The following is a 15,116-nucleotide window of genomic DNA, read 5'->3' as shown; positions in this document are numbered from 1 at the left end:
GTGGAATACAATGAGACATTTTTGAGGTCCGGTCAACCACCATAAGGATAACTGTGTTGCCCTGGGAGTTGGGTAACTCCACAATGAAATCCATAGACAGGTGGGTCCAGGGCCTCTTTACATTGGGTATGGGTTGTAGGAGGCCCACTGTAAGGTGTCGTGGAGTCTTACTCTGAGCACACACGGAACAGGCAGCTATGAGCAGTTACATCAGCATGTAGACTTGGCCACCAGAATTGTTGGAAATGGCCCAATGGAGTTGATTCTTCCCAGGGTGGCCAGCAGCCTTGGGAGAACGGTAAGTCTGGAGCATGGCAGTACGGAGACTCTCTGGGACAAAGCAGCGGTCACAAGGTTTCTCAGGAGGAGCATGGACCTGAGCAGCAAGAATTTTGTCACCCAAAGGAGAAGTGAGACTAGTGTGAACTGTAGCCAGAATATGATCAGGAGGAATCACAGAAACCGGAACCGACTCCATCTTGAAAGTGGAGGAAAATTGTCGTGACAGAGCGTCAGCCCTTACATTCTTAGTACCGGGTAAGAATGAGACAATGTAATTGAAACTTGACAAGAAAAGAGCCTAACGCGCCCTTCTGGGAGTGAGGTGTTTACCCTCAGACAAGAATGTGAGATTCTTATGGTCAGTAAGAATGAAAATCCCGGCACAGTGGTACCTTCGAGGAGATGTCTCCATTCTTTCAGGGCTAAAATGATCGCTAACAGTTCTCTGTCACCAATCTCGCAATTGAACTCCGCAGGTGACAATTTCTTGGAAAAGTAGCCACAAGGATGCATAGCGCTCTCAGAGGTAGGACGTTGAGACAACAGGGAGCGCCCAAAACCAGTTTCAGAAGCATCAACCTCAAGGATAAAAGGTAACGTAGGATCAGGATGTGCCAACACAGGAGCAGAAACAAAGGCAGACTTGAGACTCTGAAAGGCCTTAATGGACTACGGACACCAGCTCTGTGGGTTACTGTCCTTTCTGGTCATATCAGTCAGGGGCTTGACCAGAGACCAGAAGTTACGAATAAGCTTCCGATTGATAGTTGGCAAAGCCCAGGACGTAAACCCATGGGTTGGGCCACTGTAGAACTTCTGAAAGTTTCTCTGGGTCAATGGAAAAACCAGCAGTGGAAATTACATAACCCAGGAATTTAACCTGTTCACAATGGAATTCACACTTCTCCAATTTACAATAGAGATAGTTCTCTCTTAGTTTCTGAAGCACACGACAGACAACTGTGTGCTGGCTCTCCAGGGACTTGGAAAATATGAGGGTATCGTTGAAATAAACCACCACACATAACTGCAACAAATCTCAGAGGATATTGTTAATAAATTCCTGGAAAACTGCCGGGGCATTACAAAGGCCAAAAGGCATTAGAAGGTACTCATAATGGCCTGCTCTGGTATTAAGCGCAGTTTTCCACTCGTCGCCCTCCTTAATCCTCACGAGATAGTATGCCCCTCTCAAATCAAGCTTCGTGAAAACCGTTGCTCCCTTGAGGCGGTCAAATAACTCCATAATCAATGGAATTGAATAGGCATTCTTAATCGTGAAACAATTGAGACCCCTATAATCAAATCAAGGTCTCAGTTCACCACTCTTCTTCTTCACAAAGAAGGAACCAGCACCAGCAGGAGACGAGTATTTGTGGATGAAACCTCTAGAAAGTGCATCTGCAACCTACTCCTCTATGGCCTTATCCTCCAAGACTGACAAAGGGTAAACCCGGGCATGAGGGGGTATGGCACCAGGTTGAAGGTCAATTGCACAATCATACTACCAGTGTGGAGGCAAACTACTGGTTCGACCTTTGTCAAAGACATCACTAAAGTCGCGGTACTCCTCTGGCAGGGAGGAGAGTGAAGAGGTGCACAGGACCTTGGCTACCTTCTGGAAACATGTCTTACTGCATTGTGGCGACCGGGAGAGAACCTCAGCACGGAGCCAATCAAAAGAGGGGTTGTACCTCGATAACCAAGGATAACCAATAATTAGCGAAAACTTAGGTGAGGGAATTTGGAATTAGATTATCTCATGGTGAAGAGCCCCTACGGCCATGGACAACATAACAGCCTCATGAGTCAGATGAGCAGGCTTTAGAGGTCTCCCGTCAAGATCCTCAATGGCAAGTGGAGTGTCATGCAGCTGCAGCGGAATCAAGTGCTTCGATACAAAGGCAGCATCAATGAACAGGCCTGCAGCTCCAGAGTCGATTAGTGCCTGTATCTCGACGGATGACTCAGCCCAAGAAAGGGTAACCAAAACCAGGGGCTTATTCTTCTGGATAACTGGGGATGAAACAACGCCACCTAAGGTCTCTCCGTGACAGGACCTCGTGGTTTGGGCAGAGAGTCTTTCTCTGAGTCTGGAGTCAATGAGGATGGCAAACGTGATCAACTTATCCAGCTCAGTGGGTATATCTCGGGCTGCTATCTCGCCCTAGATGGCATCCAAGAGACCATGAGAAAAAGCAGCCACGAGGGCCTCATTGTTCCAAGCAACCTCTGCTGCCAGAGTACGGAATTCAATGGCGTAGTCAGCAACAGTTTTCGTACTCTGATGGACATGAGGCACTTGGCAGCAGAAGCGGAGTGTGTGGGAACATCAAATACCCCTTTTAAAGGAGGCCACAAACTCAGGGTAACTCAAGACAACAGGTTTTTGCGTCTCCCATAGAATATTTGCCCAGGCCAAGGCTCTCTAAGAAAGCAAAGATATCATGAAACCTACTTTGCTTCTGTCCGTGGGAAATGCCTGGGGCAGCATCTCAAAGTATATCTCAACCTGTTTGAGAAACCTTCTGCATTGGACTGGATCTCCCCCAAATCGCTGCAGCACAGGTTGTACTGGAGCAACCACAGTGGAAGATTCCAGGTGAGCCTTGCGACTCAGGAGTGTTTGTATGCCATGGCAAACTGATCCATGCGGTGATCCTGCTCATCCAATCTGGAAAAAATATTAACAAGTGGATTGACTCTATCTTCTGAATTCATGGCCTTCGCCTACTGTCAGAAACCATGAAATCAGACCGAGACAGGAGTACAGTTAAATCACACTTGTTTAAGAATAAAAAAGTAAATAGAACAAACATAGTCAAAACATAGCCAAAGTTCGGTAACCAGAACGGATAGTCGGCCAAGCCAAAAATCAGTGTAGTGGAACAGCAAGCAGGATCTGGAGCCAGAAGGGATGTCAGCCAAGCAAGTATTTAAACAGGAACGCAGGAGATAGTCTCTATGATGTTCACCAAGGCGAGGGCAGAGATCCTCTGGGCTGGACGGCTTAAGTAGGCAGGACTGATGAGCAGGATATCAACAACAGGTGTGTAACTGTGGAGAGATAGGAGCCGGCAATTAGCCGACAGCAGAGTGGCCAGCTCAGAGAAGGAAGGGCTGAGCCCAGCCCTGACAGTAACGTACTAGATTGCGCGCCTTCCATTTCTGTTTTTCTTATTCTTTTGGATTATTTTCGGCAAAGAAATGTAGCAGTGTAAATTTTGGCCTACATTTTTGAAGAGATATTATTTATCTACGAAATGTTATAACACAAAGGATGAAAAACACATTTTTTTCAAAATTTTCTGTATTTTTGTTTATTTAGCAAAAAAAACCAAAAAAACAGCAGTGATTAAATACCATCAAAAGAAAGCTCTATTCGACCATTAGCCGAACACCTGAATTTTCAGGGTGTTCACCACCCCGAACACCCTGCAATGCACTGAGCACAGTGTAAGCTGATGGTTAACGAAAAAAAAAAGAAAAATGGCGTGATGCAAAAAAAAAAAAATGGAGTGAGGTCCCCCCAAAATCCATACCACACCCTTATCTAAGCATGCAGCCTGGCAGGTTAGCGCCGCCCCCCCGAACCATACCAGGCCATATGCTCTCAACACGGGGAGGGGGCTGGGTGCTTTGGGGCAACAAGGGGGCCCCCAGATCCTGACCCCCCATGTGAAGGAGTATCTGGTACATTGTACTCCTACCCATTTACCAAAAAGTGTACAAAAAAATAAAAACGGGAGACAAGTTTTTGACATCCTTTATTAAAAAAATTAAAAAAAAACCCTCAATGTTAATCCAACGTCAATCACGTCGTCCGCTGGACCCGAAATATCAAAACAAAAAAACAACGCTCTGCCTTCTGGGACAGCTACCCACCAAATGCCTCCTCTGCCCTTTGACAGTTCTTATATAGGTAAGGGTGGGGCCGCCTGGCAATGTCACTTAGTGGCCTGTCCCCCTTGTAAAGTCACAGACTGGATCATGCTGGACCGGTGACATTACAAGGGGGCGGGGCCACCAGCTGACCCCGCCCTTACCCATATGAGAACCATCAAAACACAGAGAAGGAATTCGGTGGCCAGCCGTCCCAGAAGGAGGAGCGTTGTTTTTGATTTTTCGGATCCGGCGGCCGTGTGATTGATGATGGATTTACATCGAGGGACACTATGTTTCTATTTTTTAATAAAGCATTTGTCAAAAACTTGTCTCCTGTTTTTTTTTTCTTTTGTACACTTGGTGAATGGGTAGGGGTACAATGTATCCGATACTCATTCACATAGGGGGGGGCCAGGATCTGGGGCCACCTTGTTAAACGGGGCTTCCAGATTCCTATAAGCACCCCATCTGCAAACCCCCACAACCGAAAACATGTGGACAAGGTGCCCCAAGGCACCCACCCCCCATGTTGAGGACATATGCCCCTTCCTGACCTGCCAAGCTGCATGCCCAGATAAAGGAGGAAAAACACTTTCTTTTTCAAAATTTTTTTTGTTTGTTGTTTTTCGAGTTTTTTTTGTTTAGCAAAAAATAAAAAAACCCAGCAGTGATTAAATACCATCAAAAGAAAAGCTCTAGTTATGTGAAAAAAATTATAAAAATTTCTTATGACAACGCAAAAAACTGAAAATTGGCCTGGGCAGTAGTGTTGGGTGAATGGTTCAGCCCGAGCATGAATTCAGGCCGAACATTTGCCTGTTCGGCCATTCACCGAACACCCAAATTTGCAGCGCAGTGTAAGCTGGTTGTTAAGGAGCGGTTTCCCCCGCTGACAGATGAATAATAAAAGTGGCAGTTAAAAAAATTAAAAATGGCGTGATGTCCCCCCCCCAGTTCATACCAGACCATTATCCAAGCATGCAGCCTGACAGGTCAGGAAATGGGGGACAAGCAAGCCCCCCCTTTGAACCATAACAGGCCACATGCTCTCAACTTTGGGGGGGTGCTTTGGGGCAGGGGAGGCACCTCCCTTCCACCCCAAAGCACCTTGTCCCCTTGTTGATAGGGACAAGGGCCTCATCCTCACAACAGTGGCCAGAGATTGTGGGGGTCTGCGGGGCGGGGGCTTATCGTAATCTGAAAGATCCCTTTAACAAGGTGTAAGGGTCAATTCTGCTCAGTTTCTGGACAATCAGTGGGAATTCTGTATCAGAGCTCTGGAAGCATTCAATGCACAAGACAAAATAGTTGTTTCAAAGAATGCTTAGTTTTAATGGTAAGGGTTGTATCTTTATACATAATAAAGACAAAGGAGATCGCACAACTTAAAGGAGGGAGGGAGGACAGAGATCATTGCATGAGACATAATTTAAACTAGTTCATAGGTCATGAAATGCTGACGGTTGACTTTGTCCGAAGACATAGGTTCACAACCAGTTCTTACCAGACCTTATCTATTCTGTGGTCATTGCGACAAACAAGGCCCTAAAAAGAAGATATTAGTCTGACAGCTATTAAATGTTTTTCAAATTTAACTGTTTAATAGTCTTGTTAACTCTTTCTCAACCTTCAATCCCCTCTTAAATCACAAAGTGATTTCACCATGATCACTTAATATTCTCTGTGTGGGATCCTTTCGTTGTGTTGTATGATTACAGATACATTTAATAAGCTTGTACTATATATATATATATATATATATAAAGGATAAAAACCAGACACATTAAAATTAACATTCCTGCCTGTAGGAACCAAGAGAAAATGGAACCAAAAAAATCACTGAACCGTCCTAGTCCCTTAAAGGTGTTCCAACCATCTTTGGCAATATCTCTGGCTTCAGCTTGGAGGTTTAACACCTCTTTTCGGTGTTATCAATTATATCATAATAATCAGGTATTTCAATACTGGTATTATGAATGCAGCACTCATAGTCCTCCGTTACTTCACAGAGTCCAGTCAGGGCAGAACTTATGGATTCAATGGATAATTCGTGCAAAGCTTTTGACCTTTATTTAAGGAATTTCCTAAGTTAAATTAGTAATCTGGAGAGTGGCTTCTACCAGTTATCGGTAAGGAAATTGTGTTATCCGCATATATGGCCAATATATTGGTTATAGTTAGAGGAGGAGTACCATTCAGAAATGGAGTTATGTTCACAGAGGAATTCGAAGTGTGCTTGGGTGCAATTTACTACTTACCCGGCATTTGTCATGACCTGACTTTTGAGCATAAGAATACTTATACTGAAGTAACAACATTTTATCAGTAGGGGGGTTTGAGTCCTTTGGGTCCACCACGTTGGATTCCCTCCTTTGTCTAGTTACTGTTTCATTAGAAGGGGGGCTGCATATGGCCTTTAGGGTGCCCAAGTCCTCAGGATGATAGATACAGTTAGTGATGATCCATGTGGGCAGAAACACCATCAGTGCCAGCATACAGAGTAGGCACAAGGCTTTCCCAGAAGTCTGTGGTGAGAGAAGTGAGGTCATCTTTTTCAAAGTCTTCATCACCTGTTTCACTTGCTCTTCGAGGATTTGCATCACCTGCTTCACCTCCTTTATCTGTGTCTTGCTTCTTGGTCCAGTTCAGCTGGCGAATTATGACCACATCTTCGGGTTGGAACTCATGTGTTGGTACCTATGAGGGTAATGGAAAAGAAGAGAATACTTTACCGTAGATAACATTCAACTTCATAATCAAGTTTCTACAATATTCTTCATGTTCCTGTATCAAACTTAGATCTCCCTGCTCTATTACCAAGGGTTTCTTAATCCAGGGCGTGGGAAAAGGTCGACCCATCAGGGTCTCAAAAGGGGAGAAGTGATTGGTCTTGGAAGTGGTAATTCTTATTTCTGCTAAACCGCAGGCAGCACAGTTTTCCATTTGTGCCACACGTAGCCTTCCTTATTTTATCTTTAATCGTTTGGTTCCTACTTTCCACTATGTCTGAACTCTGTGGGTGATATGGAATGTGGAATTTCCACTCTTTTGCAAAGTCCTTAATAGTTCCTGATATACCTTGGAGACAAAGGCTGGGCCGTTATCTGAATTTATTTGCAATGGACATCCCCACCTGGGTATTATTTCTTGTGTCAGGATTTTTACAACTGTCCTTGCATCTTCCCGGGTACATACAAAGATTTCTACCCACCTGGAGAACATGTCCACTATCTACTACTACTAACAAATATGCCTGTCTTTTGTCCAATTTTGACATGTGAGTGGAATCAATTTTTAGATGTGTAAAAGGAGAGTAAAAGGAGAGGTAGGTTATTTCTGATACATTCAATGCATCTGGGCACAAAAGATTTACATAGGGGTAATCAATGTAAAATGTGGAAGTCTTGTGTTAACATTTCAGCTGTAGTTTTCCATCCTTTATGACAACATCCACCAGCTCCATGATGTCATTACGGAGGAGTGGAAGAGGACTTCAGTGGCAACCTGTGAAGCAGTGGCAACCTGTGAAGCTCTGGTGAACTCCATGCCCAAGAGGGTTAAAGCAGTGCTGGAAAATAATGGTGGCCACACAAAATATTGACACTTTGGGCCCAATTTGGACATTTTTACTTAGGTTTAGACATTAATGGCTGTGTGTTGAGTTATTTTAAGGGGACAGCAAATTTACACTGTTATACAAGCTGTACACTCACTACTTTACATTGTAGCAAAGTGTAATTTCTTCGGTGTTGTCACATGAAAAAGATATAATAAAATATTTACAAAAATGTGAGGGGTGTACTCACTTTTGTGAGATACTGTATATACAGTATAGACACACAAACTCATATATTCTTGCCAGCTAGCTATATCACCCAGCAATAACTTTAATGTAAATGTAAAGATAATATCTGTTGGTGTTTTGAAATATATTTGACACAGTAATTGTATATTTGGTTGCATTCACATAAAATGTAAGACAGAATTTCCACAATATGATCTTAATACTGGATGTTTTTTGTGTTTAAAAACTGAAACCTGCAAATTTATAAAATTATGTGAAATAAGAACAGTTTCTATTAAAATCTTGGGGTGTTCTATCAAAAAACTGGTTCATTATTTCAGAGACAAGCTAAAAATATGCACCATGCAATTATATTGCAATGAACATCCACACCTGGGTATTATTTTATGTGTCAGAATCTTCCCAGGTACATACAAAGATTTCTACCCATCTGGAGAACATGTCCACTATCATTTACAAATATTCCTGTCTTTTGCCCAATTTTGACATGTGAGTGAAATCAATTTGTAGATGTGTAAAAGGAGAGGTAGGATACGGTAGATGTTCCTGTTTGGGCTTGTTTGGTGTGTTTGGGTTATATCTGATACATTCAATGCATCTGGGCACAAAAGATTTACATAGGGGTAATAAATGTAAAATGTGGAATATTGCCAACATATTGCCAACAGTATATTGCCAACAACCCCCAATCATCCTATGCCCGTCCGTTGGAGAGATCTGAATTTGGAGGTTTTCAAATTGTTTAAGGGCCTCACCCTAAACATGGGGCTTACAAAAAAAAGTGAAGGACATGCCTACTGGTCCACCAACCCCATTCACAACATGCCCATTTATTCTGCCGTAATGGCCAGGTCCCGATACGAAATGATAATGCACTTTCTTCATTTTAGTGACAACACCCAATGCCCTTCCTGCAATCATCCAAATTATGACAAATTATATAAACTTCACCCACTGGTAAATTTATTTTCCCAACAATTTGCAGAACTCTATGTCCCCGATCAGAATATATGTATCGATGAGTCCCTGGTACCCTTTTCAGGCCGGCTAGGAATAAAGCAATATATTCCTAGCAAAAGGGCCAGATACGGAGTAAAATTATACAAGCTCTGTGAGAGAGCCACGGGATATTTGTATGCGTTTCGCATATATGAAGGAAAAGACTCCCAGCTCCAGCCCCCTGAGTGCCCGGCCTACATGGGCACAACTGGAAAGATTGTATGGGACTTGGCATACCCACTTCTGAACAAAGGATATCACATATACCTTGACAATTTCTACACTGGCCTGCCCCTTTTCAAACATCTATACATTGCAAAAACCCTGGCCTGCAGAACCTCCAGAAAAAATAGGAAGGGCTTCCCACAATCTCTAGCAAACAAAAAGCTGCGAAGGGGGGGGGGGGGGGGGAGCAGCATTGAGATGCAACAAAGTGCTGGCCTTGAGGTGGAAGGATAAAAGGGACGGGCACATGATGTCCACTATCCATGACGACACTACAATTGAGGTTCAAAGAAGACAAGGTCCCATTGAAAAGCCAGTATGTGTCCAAGATTATAATCTCTACACGGGGGGGTGGGGGGTGGATTTCAATGATCAAATGATTCAGCTCTATTTGTTGATAAGGAGGTCCCGATTCTGGTACAAGAAGGTAGAAATTTATCTCATCCATTTGGCCGTTTATAATTCCTACGTAGTCTACACCAAATCCACAGAAAGCCCCACCCCCTTCCTACAATTCATAGAAGTTGTTACATCCCTCATTTATCACCAAAGACCCCCCCCCAGAAGACCTTCGCTCTGAGGCTGTTTGCCGACTTCTTGAGCGCCACTTCCCCTTCAACATTTCACCATCTGAAGCAGGCCAAAGACGGCAAAAAAAATGTGTGTGCACCAAAAGAGGATTTTGAAAAGATACCAGCTACCATTGTCCCCAGTGTTCCTCCCAAACTGGCCTTTGCTTCCAACTTTATCATACATCCCTAAAATATTAGCCCATATTTTTAACCATTTCCCTGTTTTCATCATCTGTGTTGACCAAATAACCATGCCTTCCACGTTAACTGACCCTGGCCTGTTTTTTGACTATACCTCTGCCTACCGTTTGGACTGCTTCCACATGAACTGACCTTGGCCCGTGTTGTGACTATGCCTCTGCCCACCGCTTGGACTACCTCCACGTGAACTGACCCTGGCCTGTTTTATCAACTAAGCTACTGCCCACTGCTTGGACTGCTTGCACGTGAACTGACCCTGGCCTGTTTTATGGACTATGCTTTTGCCTACCTCTTGGACTGATCTGTTGCCCTGCTACTGTAATACACAGGGGTCTCACATATGTGAGGGGCTCCAGAATTGTTTTTCCGGATGGAGAAAACAATTTTTTTTTGTTTTCTCCGGGTTTCAGAATTTCCGGATTAGGGTCTGTAGTCTTTATAGAGATTTGTGTGGGTCGAAGCCTCTACCCCTGTGCCCCTGTGCACAGGTCTTACCTGATTGCGGCCCTCAGCCTGCTGCTGACTGACTGCCATCATGCCTCTGCCTGCCGCATGAACGGATCACACCGATACCTGGACTATGCAAATAATTAGCTGTAGCAAGTGGCAATATGTTTATGAAGGGCTGGAGAGCGGTACAATGAGTGTCTGCAGGTAACAGTGTACCAGGACCAATATTATGGCTGTGCTGGCTGTCTCTGCCTGGACAATTTCTATGGACTGTGCTGTACTGACAATATCCTTGTGCTGACTATAGACAATATTCCTGCCTGCTGCCTAGATAATTACTATTGCTGTCACTAAGCACACCCCTGCCTGCTGCCTGGACCAGTGCTCTCCTCTGTGGATACTACTAAAAGCACAGGTAATGCTTTTTTTTACCCTTTCCGCAATAGAATTTATTTTGGATTGTAATTCTTGGTATGCACATGCTATGTGTTAGAAATATGAAGGGCCTTCAAAAATTATAGGTTGCCAGGAAATTATATATGTCATTTATGCTCCTAGAATGCCTGATGGTGCTACTTGGATGTTGGGCCTCTGTATGTGTCTGCTACCCCTCTCTGCCAATCCCTCCATTGGCTGCCACTCGCCCAGCAAATTAAATTCAAAATACTAACAATAAGTTACAAAGCCATCCACAACTCTGCCCCCAGCTACATCACTAGCCTAGTCTCAAAATACCAACCTAATCGCCCTCTCCGTTCCTCCCAAGACCTCCTGCTCTCTAGCTCCCTCATCACCTCCTCCCATATCCATCTCCAGGACTTCTCCCGAGCCCCGCCCATCCTCTTGAATTCCCTACCCCAATCTGTCAGACTGTCTCCAAATTTATCCACTTTTAGGCGATCCCTGAAAACTTTCCTCTTCAGAGAAGCCTATCCTGCCTCCATCTAACAGCTGCACTATTTTGTCCATTAGCTCATCCCCCACAGCTATTACCCTTTTGTATAACTTGACCCTCCCTCCTAGATTGTAAGCTCTAACGAGCAGCGCCCTCTGATTCCTCCTGTATTGAATTGTATTGTACTTGTACTGTCCTCCCTAATGTTGTAAAGCGCTGCATAAACTGTTGGCGCTATATAAATCCTGTATAATAATAATAATGTGGCCAGGCTGTGTAAAAGGCTCACGCATGTGGTATCACCATACTCAGGAGGAGTAGCAGAATGTATTTTGGGGTGTCATCTTTGCTATGTACATGCTATGTATTGGAAATATCTGATAAATGTTCAACTTTGTGTAAAAAAAAATGGGTTTTAATTTTTTTTCCACATTTTCCAAAAACTTCTGGAAAAAATGAACCGTTCAAAAGACTCATTATGCCTCATAGATTATACATTGGGGTGTTTGCTTTCCAAAATGGGGTCATTTTGGGGGCAATTCCATTGTCCTGGTGCTCCAGGGCCTTCAAAAGTGTAATAGATGGTTGAGAAATGAGATGTGTCATTTATGCTCGTAGACCGCCTGAAGATGCTACTTCAATGTTAGGCCTTTGTATGTGGCCAGGCTGTGTAAAAGTCTCACACATGTGGTATCGCCATACTCAGGAGGAGTAGCAGAATGTATTTTGGGGTGTCATCTTTGCTATGTACATGCCATGTGTTGGAAATATCTGATAAATGGACAACTTTGTGTAAAAAAAAAAAATGCGTTTTCATTTTTTCCCATATTTTCCAAAAACTTCTGAAAAAAAATGAACCGTTCAAAAGACGCATTATGCATCATAGATTATACAACGGGGTGTTTGCTTTCCCAAATGGGGTCATTTTGGGGGCAATTCCATTGTCCTGGTGCTCCAGGGCCTTCAAAAGTGTAATAGGTGGTTGAGAAATGAGATGTGTCATTTATGCTTGTAGAATGCCTGAAGATGCTACTTCATTGTGGGGCCTTTGTATGTGGCTAGGCTGTGTAAAAGTCTCACACATGTGGTATCGCCATACTCGGGAAAAGTAGCAAAATTTATTTTGGGGTGTAATTTGTTGTGTGCATATGCTCTGTGAGAGAAATAACCTGTTAATATGACAATTTTGTAAAAAAAAAAAAAAAAAATCTTAATTTTGCAAAGAATTGTGGGAAAAAAATTACAACTTAAAAAAACTCACCATGCTACTTACTTAATACCTTGGAATGTCTACTTTCTAAAAAGGGGTCATTTGAGGGGTATTTGTACTTTCCTGACTTGTTACTCCCCATTCACATGAGGCGAACTCCGTTTCAACGAAGCCCGTTGATCTCCGCTGAGCTGGCAGATGACAGGTCCCTTTCTGCTCACTGAGCAGGGAGGGGCTTGTCAGGTGCCGCTGCTGCCTATGGAGGGATCGGATGAAAACGGACAGCATGTCCGTTTTCATCAGATCTCACCCAATCCGATAGCGACAGATCTGGACGTAGGGCCATCCGTCTGCTTTTTGCGGATCGGACTGGGTTCGATGTCAGCGGACATGTCTCCTCTTACATCCATCGCTCCATAGGCTAACATGGAGCGCCTGTTCAGGTCCGCCATCAAAACTGACAGGCGGACCTGAATGGTCCGATCGTGTGAAAGGGGCCTTAGTGTCTCAAAAAATGACATAGGCCCTCAGTACATCAGGTGTGATCAGATGTGATCAATTTTCAGTGATTGGCACCATAGTTTGCAGACTCTATAACTTTCACAAAGACAAAATAATTTACACTTATTTGGGTTATTTTTACTGAAGATATGTAGCAGTATAAATTTTGGCCAAAATTTATGAAGAAAAATTACTAATTTGCAAAATATTATGACAGAAACAAAGAAAAGGGCATTTTTTTCACAAGATTTACGGACTTTTTTATTTATAGCACAAAAAATAAAAAACCCACTAGTGATTAAATACCACCAAAAGAAAGCTCTATTTGTGTGAAAAAAAGGACACAAATTTCATATGGGTACAGTGTTGCATGACTGAGTAATTGTCATTCAAAGTGTGAGAGCGCTGAAAGCTGAAAATTGGTCTGGGCAGGAAGGGGGTGTAAGTGCATTGTATTGAGGTGGTTAAAAGAACAGGAGGAAAATGACACAGTATCATCATATCAATGTAATTTAGCACAAAACCACCAAATGTTTAATAAAATAAAAAAAAAAAAAAAAAAAAAAACACACACAACACCTATTAGGAGGTTTATACATTTATTAAAAAAACAGCGTGATTTGACTTTTCTTATACAGTTCTGTGACATTGCAATGTCACCAATCAAATGGCTTCATGGCTTTACTATAATTTACAGTATCATCATCACATGTATACAAAAATATAAAACAAGTAGTAAACAACCACAGGTTACAGCTGCTTTGTGCTTAGTACTGCACTGTACAAAGAATACCTTTTTTTCTGTGCTTCCACTAATCTTGTGTCAATTTCATATTGTGCACAGACTTTTATAACCTTAGCAATCCTTATCCCCCCCCCAGCACTACACACATACAGCCACACTGGTTGAAATCAGCAGAAATAAAAATAAAAAAATCTTCACTTTGACATGCATGAAAAATGCATTATCTTCTACTAGCAGTTCCTACTGATAGATTTGTGTGGTGTATGATATGGGAACATTATCACCTTTCTGGGGAAGGATCTGAAAGAAAAGATATGTTACAAATTAGTTCACTGTATATGTCCCATTCTCTTTTTTTTATTACAACTCTTCTGCTCATACATGCTATTAAAGCGATAGTAAAAAAAATAACAAACATGTTATACTTACCTGCTCTGTGCAGTATTTTATCACAGAGCATCCCGGATCCTGCTCTTCTTGGGTCCCCCCCACTGGGGGCTCCTGGCTCCTCCCTGCTGCTGAGTGCCCCCACAGCAAGCAGCTTACTGTGGGGGCACCCAAGCAAGCATGCTCCCGAGCCACGGTTCTGAGTGTCCATTCACACACAGAGTCGCAGCTGGGCCCCGTCTCCTGATTAGCTCACTGGCTGTGATTGGCAGCAGCAGGAGTCAATGGCTCTTGCTGCTGCCAAAAGCCAATCAGGAGTGTGAGTCCCTGGAGAGGCAAGGCTCTTATGGACATCGCTGGATCGAGAGGGGGCTCAGGTAAGTTTGGGGGGGGCTGCTGCACACAGAAGGTTTACCTTCATGCATAGAATGCATGAAGGTAAAAAAACTTGTGCCTTTACAGCCACCTGAAGGAAAAATTAAAGTGTAAACTCAACATTTTCATGTCTGGCATTATCTTTCTGTATACAGTTTACACGGTTTATTTTTTGTGAATCTGTTGCAAAGTTTCTTATCTTGAGATCTGGCTAGAAACAACAGCTTACACTTCAGGTTGACAACGCTAAGCCATTTGTCTTGTTATAACCAGCAGCGTTGTCAGCCTTCCATCTCAAGTCCTTCAGTTGGACACTTTGCTGCCTATCAAGTCTACAAGTACCATGCTGCCTTGCAATCAGTAATGTGGTTGGCCTGCCTTGCACACTTCTTCATTTGACCACTGGGCTGTTATTCACAAACAATAACTTGCTTACAAAAACTGTATACAGTGGGATATGAAGATATGAATCATAATTAAAGATTTTAATTTTCTGACATTGGAATATATGTTTTTTTATATACAGAGATGCCAGTGTATACACATTACATTAGCAAATCTAAAAATTCATCAGACACACAATC

At 43.0% G+C, this 15,116-nt stretch overlaps 1 protein-coding gene across 1 annotated transcript in view; it reads right to left on the bottom strand.

The window, feature by feature from the left end:
* Positions 1–13,607: 13,607 nt before the first annotated feature.
* The window catches only part of LOC141131772 (uncharacterized), a 759,715-nt gene continuing 758,206 nt past the window's right edge, over positions 13,608–15,116 (bottom strand). The window contains exon 101 of the mRNA XM_073619424.1: positions 13,608–14,070. Coding sequence (XP_073475525.1) covers positions 14,051–14,070 — 20 coding nt within the window. The 3' untranslated portion in view covers positions 13,608–14,050. The remainder of the gene's footprint in view (positions 14,071–15,116) is intronic.

This window comes from Aquarana catesbeiana, linkage group LG03, assembly GCF_042186555.1.
Source record: "Aquarana catesbeiana isolate 2022-GZ linkage group LG03, ASM4218655v1, whole genome shotgun sequence".
NCBI lineage: Eukaryota > Metazoa > Chordata > Amphibia > Anura > Ranidae > Aquarana > Aquarana catesbeiana.
This window is presented reverse-complemented; position numbering and strand designations above follow the sequence as displayed.